Source organism: Carcharhinus amblyrhynchos, chromosome 1 (assembly GCF_965287045.1).
Source record: "Carcharhinus amblyrhynchos chromosome 1, sCarAmb.v2.hapA, whole genome shotgun sequence".
Classification (NCBI taxonomy): domain Eukaryota; kingdom Metazoa; phylum Chordata; class Chondrichthyes; order Carcharhiniformes; family Carcharhinidae; genus Carcharhinus; species Carcharhinus amblyrhynchos.
The window spans coordinates 171,738,252-171,756,377 of NC_137324.1; the positions used below are offsets into that span (position 1 = coordinate 171,738,252).

General features: G+C 46.5%; 1 protein-coding gene across 2 annotated transcripts in view; it reads left to right on the plus strand.

Moving 5' to 3' along the window:
* Positions 1-18,126, plus strand: part of LOC145347739 (putative E3 ubiquitin-protein ligase HERC3) — a 69,344-nt gene that overhangs the window by 4,364 nt on the left and 46,854 nt on the right. Inside the window, exons 2-5 of one of the 2 annotated variants that reach the window (XM_080195513.1) lie at positions 2,499-2,661; positions 3,702-3,965; positions 11,403-11,562; positions 12,848-12,924. In XM_080195513.1, coding sequence (XP_080051639.1) covers positions 3,722-3,965; positions 11,403-11,562; positions 12,848-12,924 — 481 coding nt within the window. In that variant the 5' untranslated portion in view covers positions 2,499-2,661; positions 3,702-3,721. The remainder of the gene's footprint in view (positions 1-2,498; positions 2,662-3,701; positions 3,966-11,402; positions 11,563-12,847; positions 12,925-18,126) is intronic. The other variant, XM_080195504.1, reaches the window with a different exon arrangement.

Consider the following 18,126-nt stretch of genomic DNA (forward strand, 5'->3'; position numbering starts at 1 on the left):
AGGCACTTAACTGGTGCTAATGTTGGTTTGGGACAAGCTGAGTTTGTGGAAAAGACCCTATAAATTTATATCTTCTTTTCGTACTGAAAACTAATCTGTTTTGAAACTTTATTATGCCGAATTTAGGCTGGAATATTGTATCAGCACTTTTTCTCTGGCTCCGAGAATTGTAAAACCATAGCCTCACCTCACCCGAAATTGCTGTTGATTTAAAAAAATAAGAGTCAAAAGGTCCCTTTTGTTGAATTATAAAGTAATTGTTTACAGTGGTCGCAGTCTCGTCTGTATTATGGGGCATTGGTTATTCGCTTCTCTGGAATGTGTCTCCAATCCCTGTGAAAAGTCTGACAACACCAGGTTTTAGTCCAACCGATTTATTTGATAGTAAACGCACACGAAGGGACTAACCCGAAAGCTTGTGCGTTTACTATCAAATAAATCGGTTGGACTAAAACCTGGTGTTGTCAGACTTTTTACTGTGTTTACCCCAGTCCAACGCCGGCACATCCACATCATGACTACTATCGTCTCCAATCCCTTGCAGTGCTTCCTGTTGATGGGGGAATATCTTTAGAGTTGTCAGCTCAGTATTTGTTTTGGAAATTCTTTCATGAGATGTGCTGCTGGCGAGACCAGCATTTTTCACTCATCCCTAATTGCCCTTGAGTTTGTTGCAGGTCAAGCGGTTCATGTGTAGAATAACACATACCTGGGAGTGAGTTACTGGAATGTAAACAAAGGGTTTGGGGTGGTTTGTATATAGAATAACAGATATCCAGGAGTGAGTTACAGACTAGAATCTAATCGAGGGTTTGGGGGTGGTTTTTATATATATAGAACAACAGATACCCAAGATTGAGTTACAGACTGGAATCTAATCAAGGGGTTCAGAGTGGTTTATACATTGAATAACGGATATCCGGGATTGAGTTACAGACTGGAATGTAAATGAGGTGTATGGGCAGTTTAGATACTGAATAACAGATATCCGGGAATGAGTTACAGACTGGACTCGAGGCGAGGGATTTGGGTGGTTTTTATATGGAATAACAGGTACCCGGGAGTGAGTTACAGACTGATATCCAGCTGAGCAGTTCATGGTGGCTTATACATTAAATAGCAGATACCGAGTCAACACTAACAGACTTAATGGGGTTGGGGTACTTTATATGTAGAATAACAGATACCCAGGAATGTGTTACAGACTGGAATCTAATCGAGGGGTTTGGTTTGGTTTATATATAGAATAACAGATACCCAGGAGTGAGTTACAGACCGGAATCTAATCGAGGTGTTTTTATAACAGTGAGCCACCATCTTAAACTGCTGCAGTCCATCTGATGTAGGTATATCTGTGGTGCCTCTTTGGTTGGGGGGGGTGTGATTAGTCAGGATGGGGTGTGGAGGGGAACTTGCAGGTGGTGGAAGTTATCTGCATGCAACTGCTGCCCTTATCCTTCCAAGTGGTAATAGTGAGTTTGCAGGTTTGCGAGGTGCTGTTGAAGGGACCTTGGTGAATTGTTCCAATGTATCTTGTAGATGGTTCACACTGTCTGTCAGTGTTGGGTGGAGTGAATGTTTAAAGTGGTGGTTGGAGTGCTGATCGAGCAGGCTGCTTTATCTTGGACTGTGTCACAGTACTTCAGTGTTGTTGGAGCTGCACTCATCCAGGCAAGCACAGAGTATTCCATCACACTCCTAACTTGTGCCTTATAGATGGTGGATGGGTTTTGGGGAGTCAGGAGGTGAGTTACTTGCCACAGCTTTCATAGCCTCTGCTCTTGTAGCCATTTATATTTTAAAATTTATGATTAAAGTTTATTTATTAGTGTCACAAGTAGGTTTACATTGACAGTGCAATGAAGTTACTGCGAAAATCCCCTAGTTGCCACACTCTGGTGCCTGACCGGGTACACTGAGGGAGAATTTAGCATGGTCATCTAACCAGCACGTCATTGGAGTGTGGGAGGAAACTGGAGCACTCGGAGGAAACCCACGCAGACACTGGGAGAACGTGCAGGCTCCGCGCAGACAGTGACCCAAGTGGGGAATTGAAGCTGGGTTCTTGGTGCTGTGAGACGGCAGTGCTAATCCAGCCCCATTTATATGGCTGATCCAGTTCAGTTTCTGATCAATGGTAGCCGCCAATGTGTTGATGGTGGGGGATTTAGGAATGCTAATGCCATTGAATGTCAAGATTCTTTGTGGTTGGAGATGATCACTGCCAGACACTTTGTGGCCTTACCACTTGTCAGTCCACGCCTGGACGTTGTCCAGGTCTTGCTGCAACTTATGTGAGATTGACCCAGCTGCTGACTTAATCTGTACAGAACGTTCTATCAAGCAAATTCCCAGTGCACAGAGTTCAGCAGGTTCATAAATTCTAATGCATTTTTAAAAATCAATGCCGTGGATCCAGTGAGAACATTGTTTCAACGATTTGTTTAAACCTTTGTGACAAGATCTTCTCCCCATTGCTTTTCCCTCGACCAAATCAGTTTGAGTGTGCCTCAGGCAGAAATCCATAATTAAGTTGATGCAGTCCACACAGGTATGAGCAACTGGAAATGCTTGAAACCTGAAAGGAAATCGGGAGTTGCTCGAAAACACAGCAGCCCAGTTGCCATCTGGAAAGGAACAATCCAGGCCGTGATGCCTCAGGTGTGCAATACTTCATCTCTTTGATAGTTTGGGTGTGCATAAAGTTTTCTCACCCACTGGACTACAGTCTGCCTTTTCTCTTTACTCCTGTTAAACACAGATGCTGACAGATTGGCACGTGCACAGTGGTCTACATGGCGCACTGATTACTGCCTCTCCAGCGTGAATAGGTCCTGTCCCCTGAAATTGAATGATGGCCTCTGCAGTGCACAGAGTGTGGGAGATTCTTCTCTGAACTCCCACTGAAAAACCAGCGTGAATTACTCCAGTTTTCCCGCGAATTCGACACTTAGAACCTTTTTTGGAGAAACCCATAGAAACTAGAAGCAGGAGGAGGCCATTTGGCCTTCAAGTCTACTCCATCATTCATTATGATCATGGCTGATCATGTCCCATCAGTAGCCTGATCTTCTCAGTGCATTTCTCTTTCCTGGTCTCTTCGTCAGGTGAGTGGAGAGACCAGAACTTTCCACTCACCTGACGAAGGGGCAAACCCCGAAAGCTTGTGGGTTCGCTATCAAATAAGCTTGTTGGACTTTAACCTGGTGTTGAGAGACTTCTTACTGTGTTTACCCCAGTCCAACGCCAGCATCTCCACATCATGAAATTTTTTCAACCAGAGACTGGTGAATGTGTGGAATTCACTACCACAGAAAGTAGTTGAGGCCAAAACGTTGTCTGATTTCAAGAAGAAATTAGATATAGCTTTTAGGGTTCAAGGGATATGAGGGGAAGGGGAATCAGGGTATAGAATTTGATTAGCAGCCGTGATCAAAATGAATGGGAGAGCAGGGCCAAATGGCCTACTCCTGCTTTTAGTTTCTACGTGGTCAGAACCTCATCCCATTTCTAAATACAACACCGCAAAGTTCTAGACATCCTGGTTCAGCCTAAGGCCGTTGCTGAGAAGAGGGATAGAATCTTTTCACAGCCTGAACCTCCCCCTTCCCTGAGATTTAACTTTTAATTCTAAAATTATACCTCTCTGCATCGTATAAAACCTAACTTTCCCCCTTTCTCCCCCCCCCTCTCTGCTCCAGGAGAATCACAAAAAAGGAACATGACTTCGAAAGTGCAGCTGATGTGCTGGGGTCATACGAACCTTGGTCAACTCGGACTGGGTGACGTCAACGAGAACATAGTGGTCCAGCCGAGGACCTCTGCGTTCTTTAGCAGCAAAACTGTGCAAGAAGTGGCCTGCGGGAGGTACCACACAGCTTTTGTTCTACAAGATGGAAGTGTCTACACGTGTGGCTCAAACATCTGGGGGCAACTGGGCCATGAGAAAGCAGGTTACAATCCAGGTAATAATTACAGTAACGTTTGTATCGAGCGCTGTGAAATGTGGCTGTTTGTTAGGAAATGCTTCGGGGGGGTAAAGACTGGTGAGGAATGAAGCATTGTAACTGCTGTAGGAATAATTATTTTCTCCATAATGCAGCTATTTACACTTGTGAATCAGTGCTTGATTTTTTGAATCCTTCGCCATTTCTGTAGTTTCCTCCAGTCCTCTGAAATCTGCGAATTCTCCAATTCTGGCCTCGTGTGCATCTCCGATTTTAATTGCCTCATCACGGTGGCACAGTGGTTGGCACTGCTGTCTCGTGGCGTCAGGGACCTGGGTTCAATTCCAGCTTTGGGTCGCTGTCTGTATGGAGTCTGCACATTCTCCCTGTGTCTGTGTGTGTTTCCTCCAGTTTCCCCCCCTCACTCCAAAAAGGTCAGGTTGATTGGCCGTGCTAAATTGCCCCTTAGTGTCCCAAGATGTGTAAATCGTGGAGTTACAGGTATAGGGTGGTTGCAGGGTGGGGTGGTCAATAGACCGGAATGGAATACTCTGTCCAAGTGTTGGTGCAGGCTCGATGGACTGAATGGCCTCCCTCTGCACTGTAGGGTTTCTGTGATCAGCTGCTGAAAGCATGTGTTTAAAATTAGGGTTGACCTGAAGTGGGCAATCGAGTCACTTGGTCAAACTCTGAACTGGTTTTCACTTAGGATTCGATAGGGTTAAAAGTGCATCTATGACATACAGAATATATTAAAAACTGGAGGAAAAAACCATCCGCAATCTCCCTGCAAGATTGTTTCATTAATGTTCAAAATATCTGTTAAGAGGCTTTGCTCTGACATCTGCTATTCCGTCTGTAGCCTGTAAATTAAGTTGGAAATCTCCCCAGGACCTGGGTCCTCAGCACTAGTTGCTGTTGACAAATTCTGGGTGGACAGAGAGCAGATGTACGATAAGAAGTTGTTTATTTTCTGTTGCTGCCGCGGAACTGCAATTCTTGGACGCAATAATGATTCGAACGACACAGAGTCCAAATTCACCATGGACTAGCTGTACAAGTGAATGTAGTAATTCTAGTGATTAACACGTGCAGAAAATGCTTGTGAAAACCGCCAGATTTTTGTAAAGATCCAACTGGTTCGCTGATGTCACCCACAGAAGGGAAAGTTACATTCTTGTCTCTCCACATCCCAGACGCAGCAGTTGTGGTCTGCACGCAGTCTCGATCTCAAATTACATAAGAACATAAGAAATAGGAGCAGGAGTAGGCCAACTAGCCCTTCGAGCCTGCCCCGCCATTCAATAAGATCATGGCTGATCTGTCTTGGCTCAGCTCCACATTCCCGCCCTCTCCCCATAACCCTTAATCCCCTCTCTTATCAAAAACCCATCAACCCGCGTCTTAAAAATATTTAGCGAGGCAGCCTCCACCACTTCAACGGGCAGAGAATTCCAGAGATTCACCACCCTTTGAGTGAAGAAGTTCCTCCTCAACTCCGTTCTAAACCGCCCCCCCTTTATCTTGAGGCTGTGCCCCCTAGTCCTACTATTCTTTCTGAGCGGGAAGAGTCTCTCCACCTCTATCCTATCCATCCCATTCATCATCTTATACGTCTCAATGAGATCTTCCCTCCATTCTTCTAAACTCTAACGAGTACAGGCCTAATTTATTCAGCCTCTCCTCATAGCTCAACCCCCTCAACTCCGGCATCAGCCTAGTAAACCTCCTCTGCACTCCTTCCAAGGCCAAAATATCCTTGCGTAAGTACGGCGCCCAAAACTGCACACAGTACTCCAGCTGCGGCCTCACCAATGCCCTATACAGCCGCAGCAAGACCTCCCTACTTTTATATTCAATCCCCCTCGCGATGAAGGCCAGCATCCCATTCGCCTTCCTGACCACCTGCTGCACCTGCAAGCTGGGTTTTTGCGACTCATGCACAAGGACCCCGAGGTCCCTCTGCACCGTCGCCTGATGCAGTTTTTCTCCACGTAAGTAATAATCCTTCCTACCATTATTCCTACCAAAGTGGACCACCTCGCACTTGCCAACATTAAATTCCATTTGCCATTTCCTGGCCCATTCGCCCAGCCTATCTAGATCCTTCTGTAGACTCTCCCCACCCTCCGCACAATTTGCCTTTCTACCAATTTTGGTGTCATCAGCAAATTTCGACACCCTACACTTGGTTCCCTCCTCCAGATCATCTATATAAATGGTAAATAGCTGAGGCCCCAGCACCGACCCCTGGGGCACTCCACTAGTCACCATCCGCCAATCCGAATAGCACCCATTGACCCCCACTCTCTGCCTCCTATATTACGCTGTCTATCGGCAGGATTTTCCGGCTGCGCTCATCCCAAAGATGGAAAATCCTGCCCAAGCTCAATGGATCACTACCACAGGGCAGAAGGAGGCCACTCAGCCCTTCAAGTTTGCATCGACAGCAATCCCACCCAGGCCCTATCCCCGTAACCCCACATATGAACCCTGCTAATCCCTCTAATCTACACATCCCGGGACCCTAAGGGGCAATTTAGCACAGGCAATCAACCTAACCTGCACATCTTTGGACTGTGGGAGGAAACTGGAGCACCCGGAGGAAACCCACGCAGACACGAGGAGAATGCGCAGTCTCCGGACTGTGACCCAAGCTGGGAATCAAACCCAGGTCTCCGACGTTGTGAAGCAGCAGTGCTAACCATTGTGCCAGCGTGCCATTTAAAGTTTATTTATTAGCGCCACAAGTAGGCTTATATTAACACTTCAATGAAGTTACTGTGAAAGTCCCCTCTCATGGTCTGTGTTCCGCTTGCTAAGGTTCCTCTAGTGGCCAGAAGGGAAAAATTCTACTTTTCTTCAGCTCAAAGTCATTTCTGTTCAAAGTAGGGCAACTAGACATGGGCAATAGCTTTGGCCTTATCAGCAAGCCCAGATTAAGGGGGAAAATTTTAAAAAATTCTCCACGTAAGTTTTGAGCTAACCACAAGTCATCATGGAAAGGATCATAGGTTACATAAAAAAAAAGAAAAGATTGCATTCATTTCTTTTACTGATTCATGGGCCATGGGTGTTAGTGGCTGGCCAACATTTATTGCCCATTCTTAGCTGCCCTTGGAGTGCAGTTGAGAGTCAACCAAATTGCAGTGGCTCTGGAGTCACATGTAGGCCAGACCAGATAAGGACAGCAGATTTCCTTCCCTAAACGACATTAATGAACCAGATGGGTTTTTCCCACAATTGACAATGGTTTCACTGTCATCAGAAAGTTCTTACGTCCAGATATTTTTTTTCAAATTCCGCTGCCATCTGCTGTGGCAGGATTCAAACCCAGGTCCCCAGACTGTTAGCCGAGTTTCTGGATTAATAGTCTAGTGATAATATCATTAGGCCATCGCCTTCCCTACAGGGGGCACAGTCTCAGAATAAGGGGCAGGCCATTTAAGACTGAGGTGAGGAGGAATTTCTTCACTCAGAGGGTGGTGAAACTTTAGAATTCACTATTCTGGAGGGCTGTGGAACTTGGATTATTGAACATGTCTGAGACAGAAATCAATACCTTTCTGAATATTATTGACACCAAGGTCTATGAAGATGGTGGGGAATAATAGTGTAAAGATAATCTGCCGTGACCTGTTTGAGTGGCGGAACAGACTCAATGAGCCAAATGGCCTATTCCAGCTCCTACATCCTAACCTCTTATGCACCTCTGCTCCATTCACCCACCTGCGCTCCACATAACCTTACCAAACTAAATAACTAGGAATCTCAGCCTCAAAAAATGTTACTTGATCTCCTGGCATTCACAGATCTTTGGGAGACAGAGTCCCATTACCTTTCATTTGCAGAAAGGCGTTAAAAAGTTTATACCTGAATGGCATAACTAATTTCAGAATTATGCACCCCTGTTCTCCAACCCAACACCCTTTCAATCCTCTTGCGGGTGTTAGCGATGGAAAGGTGGTAGGACTGGAGGGTCTTAATGACATTACTGTTACTAGAGAGGCGGTGCTCGACAGACTGGAGGGGGCTGATTGTGGACAAGTCCCCAGGACCGGATGGAATGCATCCGAGGGTTCTGAAAGAAATGGCGGAGGTGATAGTGGATGCCTTGGTGGTTATTTTCCAAACGTCGCTGGATTCCGGGGAAGTGCCGGATGATTGGAAAACGGCTAATGTTACGCCGTTGTTTAAGAAGGGTGCCAGGCAAAAGGCAGGGAATTATAGGCCGGTTAGTTTAACGTCTGTGGTAGGTAAAATGTTAGAATCTGTCATTAAGGAGGAAATTGCGAGGCATCTTGAAGGGAATTGCTTGATAGAGCAGACGCAGCACGGTTTCATTAAAGGGAAGTCGTGTCTGACAAATTTACTGGAGTTCTATGAGGATGTGTCTAGGGCGGTGGATAGAGGAGAGCCGGTGGATGTGGTCTTTCTAGATTTTCAGAAGGCGTTTGACAAAGTGCCTCACAAGAGGTTATTGCAGAAGGTCGAGGGACATGGAGTTGGGGGTAGGTGTTAGCGTGGATAGAGGATTGGTTGTCAAATAGGAGGCAGAGAGTGGGGGTCAACGGGTGCTATTCGGATTGGCGGATGGTGACTAGTGGAGTGCCCCAGGGGTCGGTGCTGGGGCCTCAGCTTTTTACCATTTATATAGATGATCTGGAGGAGGGAACCGAGTGTAGAGTGTCGAAATTTGCTGATGACACCAAGATTGGGGGAACGGCAAATTGTGCGGAGGGTGTGGAGAGTCTACAGAAGGATCTAGATAGGCTGGGCGAATGGGCCAGGAAATGGCAAATGGAATTTAATGTTGGCAAGTGTGAGGTGGTCCACTTTGGTAGGAATAATGGTAGGAAGGACTATTACTTATGGGGCGAAAAACTGCAGCAGGCGACGGTGCAGAGGGACCTCGGGGTCCTTGTGCATGAGTCGCAAAAACCCAGCTTGCAGGTGCAGCAGGTGGTCAGGAAGGCGAATGGGATGCTGGCCTTCATAGCGAGGGGGATTGAATATAAAAGTAGGGAGGTCTTGCTGCAGCTGTATAGGGCATTGCTGAGGCCGCAGCTGGAGTACTGTGTGCATTTTTGGGCGCCGCACCTGCGCAAAGATATTTTGGCCTTGGAGGGAGTGCAGAGGAGGTTTACTAGGCTGATACCGGAGTTGAGGGGGTTGAGCTATGAGGAGAGGCTGAATAAACTGGGCTTGTACTCGTTAGAGTTTAGAAGAATGAGGGGAGATCTCATTGAGACGTATAAGATGATGAATGGGATGGATAGGATAGAGGTGGAAAGACTCTTCCCGCTCAAAAAAGACAGTAGGACTAGGGGGCACAGCCTCAAGATAAAAGGGGGGCGGTTTAGAACGGAGTTGAGGAGGAACTTCTTCACTCAAAGGGTGGTGAATCTCTGGAATTCTCTGCCCGTTGAAGTGGTGGAGGCTGCCTCGCTAAATATTTTTAAGACGCGGGTTGATGGGTTTTTGATAGGAGAGGGGATTAAGGGTTATGGGGAGAGGGCGGGAAAGTGGAACTGAGCAGTGACAGATCAGCCATGATCTTATTGAATGGTGGGGCAGGCTCGAAGGGCTGGATGGCCTACTCCTGCTCCTATTTCTTATGTTCTTATGTTCTCTTGATTTGATCAACCTTCAGAACTGAAGGGAAGACAGGCCAAGTTAATGTAACCTTTCCTTGTCTACAGAATCTCAACAGTGCAGAAAGAGGCCAGAAAGTCGGTCCATCGAGTCTACACAGACTCTCCGAAAGTGCATCCCTCCCAAATCTTCCCTACCGCCTGATCCTCGTAACCCCATGCATTGTTACCATGGCTAATCCCCTTAACCATCACATCTTTGGACATTAAGGGGTAATTTAGCATGGCCAATCCACCTAACCTGCACATTTTTGGACTTTGGGAGCAAATCGGAACACCTGGAGGAAACCCACGCAGACATGGGGAGAAGGTGCAAACTCCACACAGACTGTCACCCGAGGTCGGAATCGAATCCCGGTCCCTGGTGCTGTGGGACAGCAGTGCTGACCACTGTGCCACCATGCTGCCTTATTTTAGATTTTAGCCTTTTTAAAGCCTGGCGACATTCCAGTGAATCTAACCTTGGGTTTCCATCACTGTGCACAATGCTCCAGGAATAATTTCCCTTGCGCCGCATGCAGCAACAATACAGTCTTTGATTTCTGCTGTGTCTACCTCCCCAACCAACCTGGGATTTAATTTCCATTTTGTGCTACAGCCAAGAAATGAATTGATGCAGATGCATTCAAAGTAATCCCTAGGTCTCGTCACCCTATACCATTTAAACCCACTCTTGTGCTTCACATCCTTGCTAAGTGTTTTTTGTTTTATTGTATTGAGTTGTGTCTGCCAGCCTTTGGCCTAAACATCTAGTGTCATCTTGAATACTCCTGGGTCAGGACAGCCCAAGGCGGCACAGAGGTTAGCATTGCTGCCTCAGCGCCAGGGACCTGGGTTCAATTCTGGCCTCAGGTCACTGTCTGTGTGGAGTTTGCACATTCTCCCTGTGTCTGAGTGGCTTTCCACAGTTTCCTCCCACAGTTTGAAGATATGCAGATTAGATTGACTGGCTGTGCTGAATTGTTCCTTTAGTGTCAGAGGGATTAGCAGGGTAAATAAGTGGGGTTATGGGAATAAAGCCTGGGTGGGATTGTGGCTGGTGCACACTCGATGGGCTGAATGGCCTCATGCACTGTAGGAATTCTGTGAACACACAAGGAAACTCACAGTTTTACCAAACTCCATCTACCACTGCCGCACAGTCGGCTTCAGTATGTGCCTTTTATAAGGTGTCTTGCAGCAACCCATCAAGGCATCTTTGACAGCACCTTCATAACTCACAACCTCTTGTACCGGATAGACTAGGGGGTAGGCGTGTGAGAGCATCACTGTCTGCAAGTTCCCTTCCAAGGCACATGCCATCCTGACTTGACAATGTATTGCAGTCCTTCACTGTCGCGGAACTAAAATCCTGGAACTCCCCTCTCCAACAGCACTGTGTGTGTACATACGGATTATGGCAGTTCTGGATGGCAGCCCACTGCCACCACCTCCAGGATAATTATAAATAAATTCTGGACTCAACAGTGAGATCCATGTCCCATGAGCAAATTTTAGAACAAAAAATGGCAGTCGTATGACTGTTATCCATGTCTCTAAACAAAATATAAAAGTTATGGTCTATTAAGGCAGGTTCTATTCTGTGTCATGACTGTCCAATAGTAACATCTATTGAGGTTGTAGCAGTTCAAAGACATTATCTATGTACAGTATAAATATATACAGCAGAATGTGAGTTATATGGTAATGAAGATTGCTTCCAATGTTCCCCAAGGCTTACATTTCTTTTTGTGAACTCATCCTTTATTTTCTGTACAGTGTCTCTGCTAACATTGACTTTATCCTTTTCCTTCCTCGTTAGAACAAGTCGCTGCACTGGATGCCCAGACGATAGTTCACACGGCTTGTGGAGAAGCTCACACTGTGGCCCTCAATGACCAAGGTCAGGTCTTTTCATGGGGGGCAGGAAGAGATGGTCAGCTGGGGATTGACTCGACTGAAGAAACTATCCGGATACCAAGGTACCAGCCTGTCCCTACGGGCAGCCTACCAAAAATAGTTTTGTATGCTGCACAGTGTATTATGTTGTCACTGGAATACCGTGTAGTTAAGCACCTGTAGCTAATTGCCCTTAATAAACCCTTCTGACTCTTTCTGGCCTGTTTATTGAGTAAATAATGGGTCAGCGTTGAAACACTGCCCTTGTCAGGTGTTTGAACACTGAGGGCGAGATTTTACGATCTCGCTTGGGCAAGGCTGGTAAAATCCCATCCGGGACCAACTGAGAATTCCATTCTGGGAGCCTCACCCGTCACAATTCCGGGGTGGGCAACGCGGTAAAATTTCAGCCTGAATCTCTTGGTGGATAACGGGTGATGCAAAGGCTTTGGAGGAACAGGGAAAATCAGACAGCAGCTTCCCTATTTCTGTGTTTAACTGCGCTTGTGTGGACTCTAGAATTTGCTATCCTATTTACCTCTTAATAATGTTAAGCGTTGTTACACTCTGTGTGTATTCTTGTTGCAAACTCTCCACTGATACGTTTCTTCTTTTTCCATGTGTAAGGCATATAAAATTATGAGGGGTTTGGACAGGGTGAGCAGCTGTTCCTCTTGGTTGAGGGATCAGTCACAATAGTTTTAGGGTGAGGGGCAGAAAGTTCCAAGGGGATTTGAGAAAACATTTTTATACTCGGGGTGGTGGGAATCTGGAATGCACTGCCTGGGAAAGTTTTTTAAAATTAATTTTTGGGACTTGGGCGTCGCTGGCTGGCCAGCATTTATTGCCCATCCCTAGTTGTCCTTGAACTGGAGGGCATGCTAGGCCATTTCAGAGGAAGTTGAGAGACATTGCAAGTGGCTCTGGAGTAGACCAGACCAGGTAAGGACTGCCGATTTCATTCCCTAAAGGACATTAACGAGCCAGATGAGTTTTTCCGACAATCGGCAATGGTTTCGTGGTCATCAGTAGATTCTTAATTTGAGTTTTTTTAATTGAATTCAAATTCCACCATCTGCCGTGGCGGGATTTGAACCCGGGTCCCCAGAACATTAGCTGAGTTTCTGGATTAATAGTCTAGCGATAATCCCACTAGGCCAGAAACTTTACAACCTTTAAAAAGTATTCCGATGGGCACTTGAAACATCATGAATATTCAAGAATATGGGACAAGTGAAAGAAAAATGGGATTAGCGTGACTTTAGTGGTAGTTATTGCTGGTGCAGACCTGATGGGCCGAAGGGCCTTATCTACACTGCAGAACTCTGTGACTCTTTCATTTTCTCAACCAAAACTTTTCTGCTGCAGGTTAATCCGGACACTGAATGGATGCGTGGTCATACAGGTCACCTGTGGAAGCTGGCACTGCATGGCACTCACCAAAGGTACTTTAGTATTGTCGGAGCACACTAACCTCACTGAGCTATCACAGCCTCTGGCATTCCCGTGGCCATCTTCGCACTCTCGCTTTGGGTATATTGGACGTGTGTGTGTGTGTGTGTGTGTGTGTGTGTGTGTGTGTGTGTGTGTGTGTGTGTGTGTGTGTGTGTGTGTGTGTGTGTGTAAAATGGGTGATGTTGACTCGGACACCTTTTTACCATCTCTGTTTCCATCTGGGAGAGGAGCTTTAGAAGATCACCCCCTTTGCAGTGTCACTCCAAGTGAAAGTGACGCCTCGTTTGCGTGTGTCGCTGTCCAAGGTGCCTGTTTAGGAAATCTGACCTGGGCCAAGTTTTAGCTCAGTGATTCGATCTGGATTACTTGGTGAAAACTGAATTGTTGAGGTGGTGGGAATGGAGGTTTTTGGTGCAGTGGGATGTGTGGACTCATCTTCACCCTACTCCAACTCTTGTATTGCTCCTGTTATGAACCCGCTGGAGATCAGTGAATTTAGTATGTAGAAGGAAGCAAAACCTTGGGCTGCCTGATTTGTAAACCACCCCCCCCATGCCATGGGGCTGACGATGTGACTGGAGATGCCTGGTTTTCAATTCGCTTGACACCAAATTCTGTCCCCCTCACTCTCTCTCTCTCTCTCTCTCTCTCTCTCTTCCTCCACTCACCTTGCCCCACTCTGCTAATCCCTGCCTTGATAAAGATGTAGTGCCAGGCGCATTTTCTTCCTTGTCGGCTGTGCGTATTTCTGTCACCGCTTGCTCTCTATTGGCATCTGCCACACTGAGCAGCAATGAGAATATGTCACCACCCCGAATGTTGAGCATGTCTGCTCACACTTGCTTCAGAACAAAAAACAGCACAGGCACAGGGCCTTTGGCACTCTGTGCCTGCGATCATGTTGTCCTATCTAGAACAAACACCTGCATCCCCCTATTCCCCGTCTGTTCACGTATCTATCCAGGTAAGTCTTAAATGTCACTAATGTATCTGCCTCAACCACCTCACTTGGCAGTGCACTCCAGGTCCCCATCACCCTCTGTGTTTAAAAAAAACTTTCCCCATACTGTGTGCAGTTCTGGTCACCCTATTACAGAAAGGATATTATTAAACTAGAAAGAGTGCAGATGAGATTTATTAGGATGCTACCGGGACTTGATGGTTTGAGCTTTAAGGAGAGGCTGGATAGACTGGTGTTTTATTCTCTGGAGCATAGAAGGCTGAGGGGTAATCTTATAGAGGTCTATAAAATAATGAGGGGCATAGATCAGGTAGATAGTCAATATATTTTCCCAAAGGTAGGGGAGTCTAAAACTAGAGGGCATAGGATTAAGGTGAGAGTGGGGAGACACGAAACGGCCCAGTGGGGCAATTTTTTCACGCAGAAGGTGGTGAGTGTTTGGAACAAGCTGTCAGAGGTGGTAGTAGTAGAGGCGGGTACAATTTTGTCTTTTACAAAGTGTTTAGACAGTTACATGGGTATGATGGGTATAGACGGTTATGGGCCATATGTGGGCAATTGGGATTAGCTTAGGGGTTTTAAAGAAAAAGGTGGCATGGACAAGTTGGGCTGAAGGGCCTGTTTCCATGCTGTAAACCTCTATGACCTCTAACTCTACGTCTCCACTGAACCTTTTCCCCCCTTTTGAACTTGTGTCCCCTTGTAATTGTCAAAGAACGAAGAACAAAAGAAAATTACAGCACAGGAACAGGCCATTCGGCCCTCCATGCTGCCCGACTGAACTAAAACCCCCTACCCTTCTGGGGACCATATCCCTCTATTCTCATCCTATTCATGTATTTGTCAAAATGCCTCTTAAAAGTCAACATTATATCTGCTTCCACTACCTCCCCCGGCAGTGAGTTCAAGGCATCCACCACCCTCTGTGTAAAAAAAAAAAATTGCCTCCTACATCTCCTTTAAACCTATGCCACAAACCTATTTTTGCCCTGGGTAAAATCTTCAGTGGAGGTCTGGGAACTCGCTCTCCACTGTTGCTTTCCATCCCTTACCAGTATAATTTGGAGTAAATATTCTGGGACGTTTCAGGACATTCCATTCCTATAATGAGATGCACCTTCGAGCGTCAGGCAAAGTTATTGGATCCCAGGCGATAAACACTGGATTTGAAATCACCGTGCGAATATTCAAGTATGAATCTTTCTGGAAAGTTCTTTATCCTGCTGTTTTGGAGTTTTTTTTTAGTTTATTTTTAGTGCCACAAGTAGGTTTACGTTAACGCTGCAATTAAGTTAAGTGAAAATCCCCAAGTCACCCACACTCTGACTCCTGTTCGGGTACACTGAGGGAGAATTTAGCATGGTCAGTGCACCTAACCAGCATGTCTTTTGGACTGTGGAAGGAAATCGGAGCACCTGGGGGAAACCCTCGCAGACATGGGGAGCACATGCAGACTCTGCACAGACGGTGACCCAAGCCGGGAATCGAACCCAGGTCCCAGGTGCTGTGAGGCAGCAGTGCTAACCACTGTGCCGCCCTTGGAATTGTTGGGGTATTTAAAGTCAGGGGGTTTATAGCTTTGCTAAAATGGTAGGTCGAGACATTTCCTTATGAACATGCAGCCTCTGTGTGCTATTCAGCCCACCATATCTGATGCTAGTTAATCCCACTTTTCCACTCTGGTCCATAGCCCTAAAGGTTATGACATTTTGAGTGAGTACCTGAGTGTTTTAGTTCAATGCAGTGAGGGTTTCTGCCTTTCCTTCCTTTTCAGTAGAGCCTGAAAAGGCAGTAGAGGCTGATAGAACATAGAACATAGAACTCTACAATGCAGAAAGAGGCCCTTCGGCCCATCGAGTCTGTACTGAACACAATCCCACCCAGGCCCTATCCCCATATCCCTACACGTTTACCTGCTAATTCTTCCAACCTACACATCCCAGGACACTAAGGGGCAATTTTAGCATGGTCAATCAACCTAACCTGCACATCTTTAGACTGTGGGAGGAAACCGGAGCACCTGGAGGAAACCCACGCAGACACGAGGAGAACATGCAAACTCCACTAAGACAGTGACCCGAGCCGGGAATCGAACCCAGGTCCCTGGAGCTGTGAAGCAGCAGTGCTAACCACTGTGTTACTGTGCCGCCCATTCTCTTCTATGTCGGATACCTCTATTCTGTTTTCCTATCACCACACTTAGGGTAGTGGCATGCTATAGAGTGAAACTCACCTTCTTTGTTGCATTTGGAACAGATGACTACCAGCCTATTTTGTTTTTGGGCTAATCTGTTGTGTTTTACTAAACTGCGTAATTGAGTTATAAACTGATTCACATAAGGAGCAGTTAAATAAATTGCTTGGATAGACAGCTTGGAAAGATAACCTACTTCTAATGTTATTTTCCTTACTATTTATTATTTAAATTACTGAAATCTTCAACATTCCATTGAACATAAGAACATAAGAAATAGGAGCAGGAGTAGGCCATCCAGCCCTTCGAGCCTGCCCCGCCATTCAATAAGATCATGGCTGATCTGTCGTGGCTCAGTTCCACCTTCCCGCCCTCTCCCCATAACCCTTAATCCCCTCTCTTATCAAAAACCCATCAACCCGCGTCTTAAAAATATTTAGCGAGGCAGCCTCCACCACTTCAACGGGCAGAGAATTCCAGAGATTCACCACCCTTTGAGTGAAGAAGTTCCTCCTCAACTCCGTTCTAAACTGCCTCCCCTTTATCTTGAGGCTGTGCCCCCTAGTCCTACTGTCTTTTTTGAGTGGGAAGAGTCTCTCCACCTCTATCCTATCCATCCCATTCATCATCTTATACGTCTCAATGAGATCTCCCCTCATTCTTCTAAACTCCAACGAGTACAAGCCTAGTTTATTTAGCCTCTCCTCATAGCTCAACCCCCTCAACTCCGGTATCAGCCTAGTAAACCTCCTCTGCACTCCCTCCAAGGCCAAAATATCTTTGCGCAGGTGCGGCGCCCAAAACTGCACACAGTACTCCAGCTGCGGCCTCACCAATGCCCTATACAGCTGCAGCAAGACCTCCCTACTTTTATATTCAATCCCCCTTGCTATGAAGGCCAGCATCCCATTCGCCTTCCTGACCACCTGCTGCACCTGCAAGCTGGGTTTTTGCGACTCATGCACAAGGACCCCGAGGTCCCTCTGCACCGTCGCCTGCTGCAGTTTTTCGCCCCGTAAGTAATAGTTCTTCCTACCAAAGTGGACCACCTCGCACTTGCCAACATTAAATTCCATTTGCCATTTCCTGGCCCATTCGCCCAGCCTATCTAGATCCTTCTGCAGACTCTCCACACCCTCCGCACAATTTGCCGTTCCCCCAATCTTGGTGTCATCAGCAAATTTCGACACCCTACACTCGGTTCCCTCCTCCAGATCATCTATATAAATGGTAAAAAGCTGAGGCCCCAGCACCGACCCCTGGGGAACTCCACTAGTCACCATCCGCCAATCTGAATAGCACCCATTGACCCCCACTCTCTGCCTCCTATTTGACAACCAATCCTCCGTCATTCCAATTGCTGCACTACCTTCTCGTTGTTTAAAAAAAAACATTTAAAGGGGCTGAATCCAAATCAGTGCTACGATTAAAATGGGTAATCCTGTAAGATTATTGTTAAAATAATGCATGGGTTTCCTCCTATGAGGGCGACACGATAACAGTGGTTAGCACTGGTGCCTCAAGGGGCCGGGAATTGGGTTCAATTCTGGCCTCGTCCTGCCAGAATTGTTCTGTGTGGAGTTTGCACATTCTCCCCGTGTCTGTGTGGGTTTCCTCCAGGTGCTCCGGTTTCCTCCCACAGTCAAAAGATGCGTGGGTGAGGTGGATTGGCCGTGCTAAAATTGCCTCTTAGTATTTGGGAACTAGCAAGGGTAAATGCATGGGGTTGTGGGGATAGGGCCTGAGTGGGATTGGTGCAGACTCAATGGGCTGAAGGATCCTATGTAGGATTCTATGATTCTATGAAAATAGTTAAAATTAGTCGGGGGGAAAAACCCCTGTTATCCCTGTCAGTTCTGTTCGCGGTCGAAGGGAACTCCTCCAGTCTCAGGATGAGGAAATTACTCTTCACCACTCCTCTGGGTGTTATTGCACATGATTGTAAACTTGCTTCGGTGTTGACCTTTTCGATTTGGATTGCAGGAAGGTTTTGTCATGAGCTGCCTCCTGGGCAGCACTATAGCACAGTGGTTAACA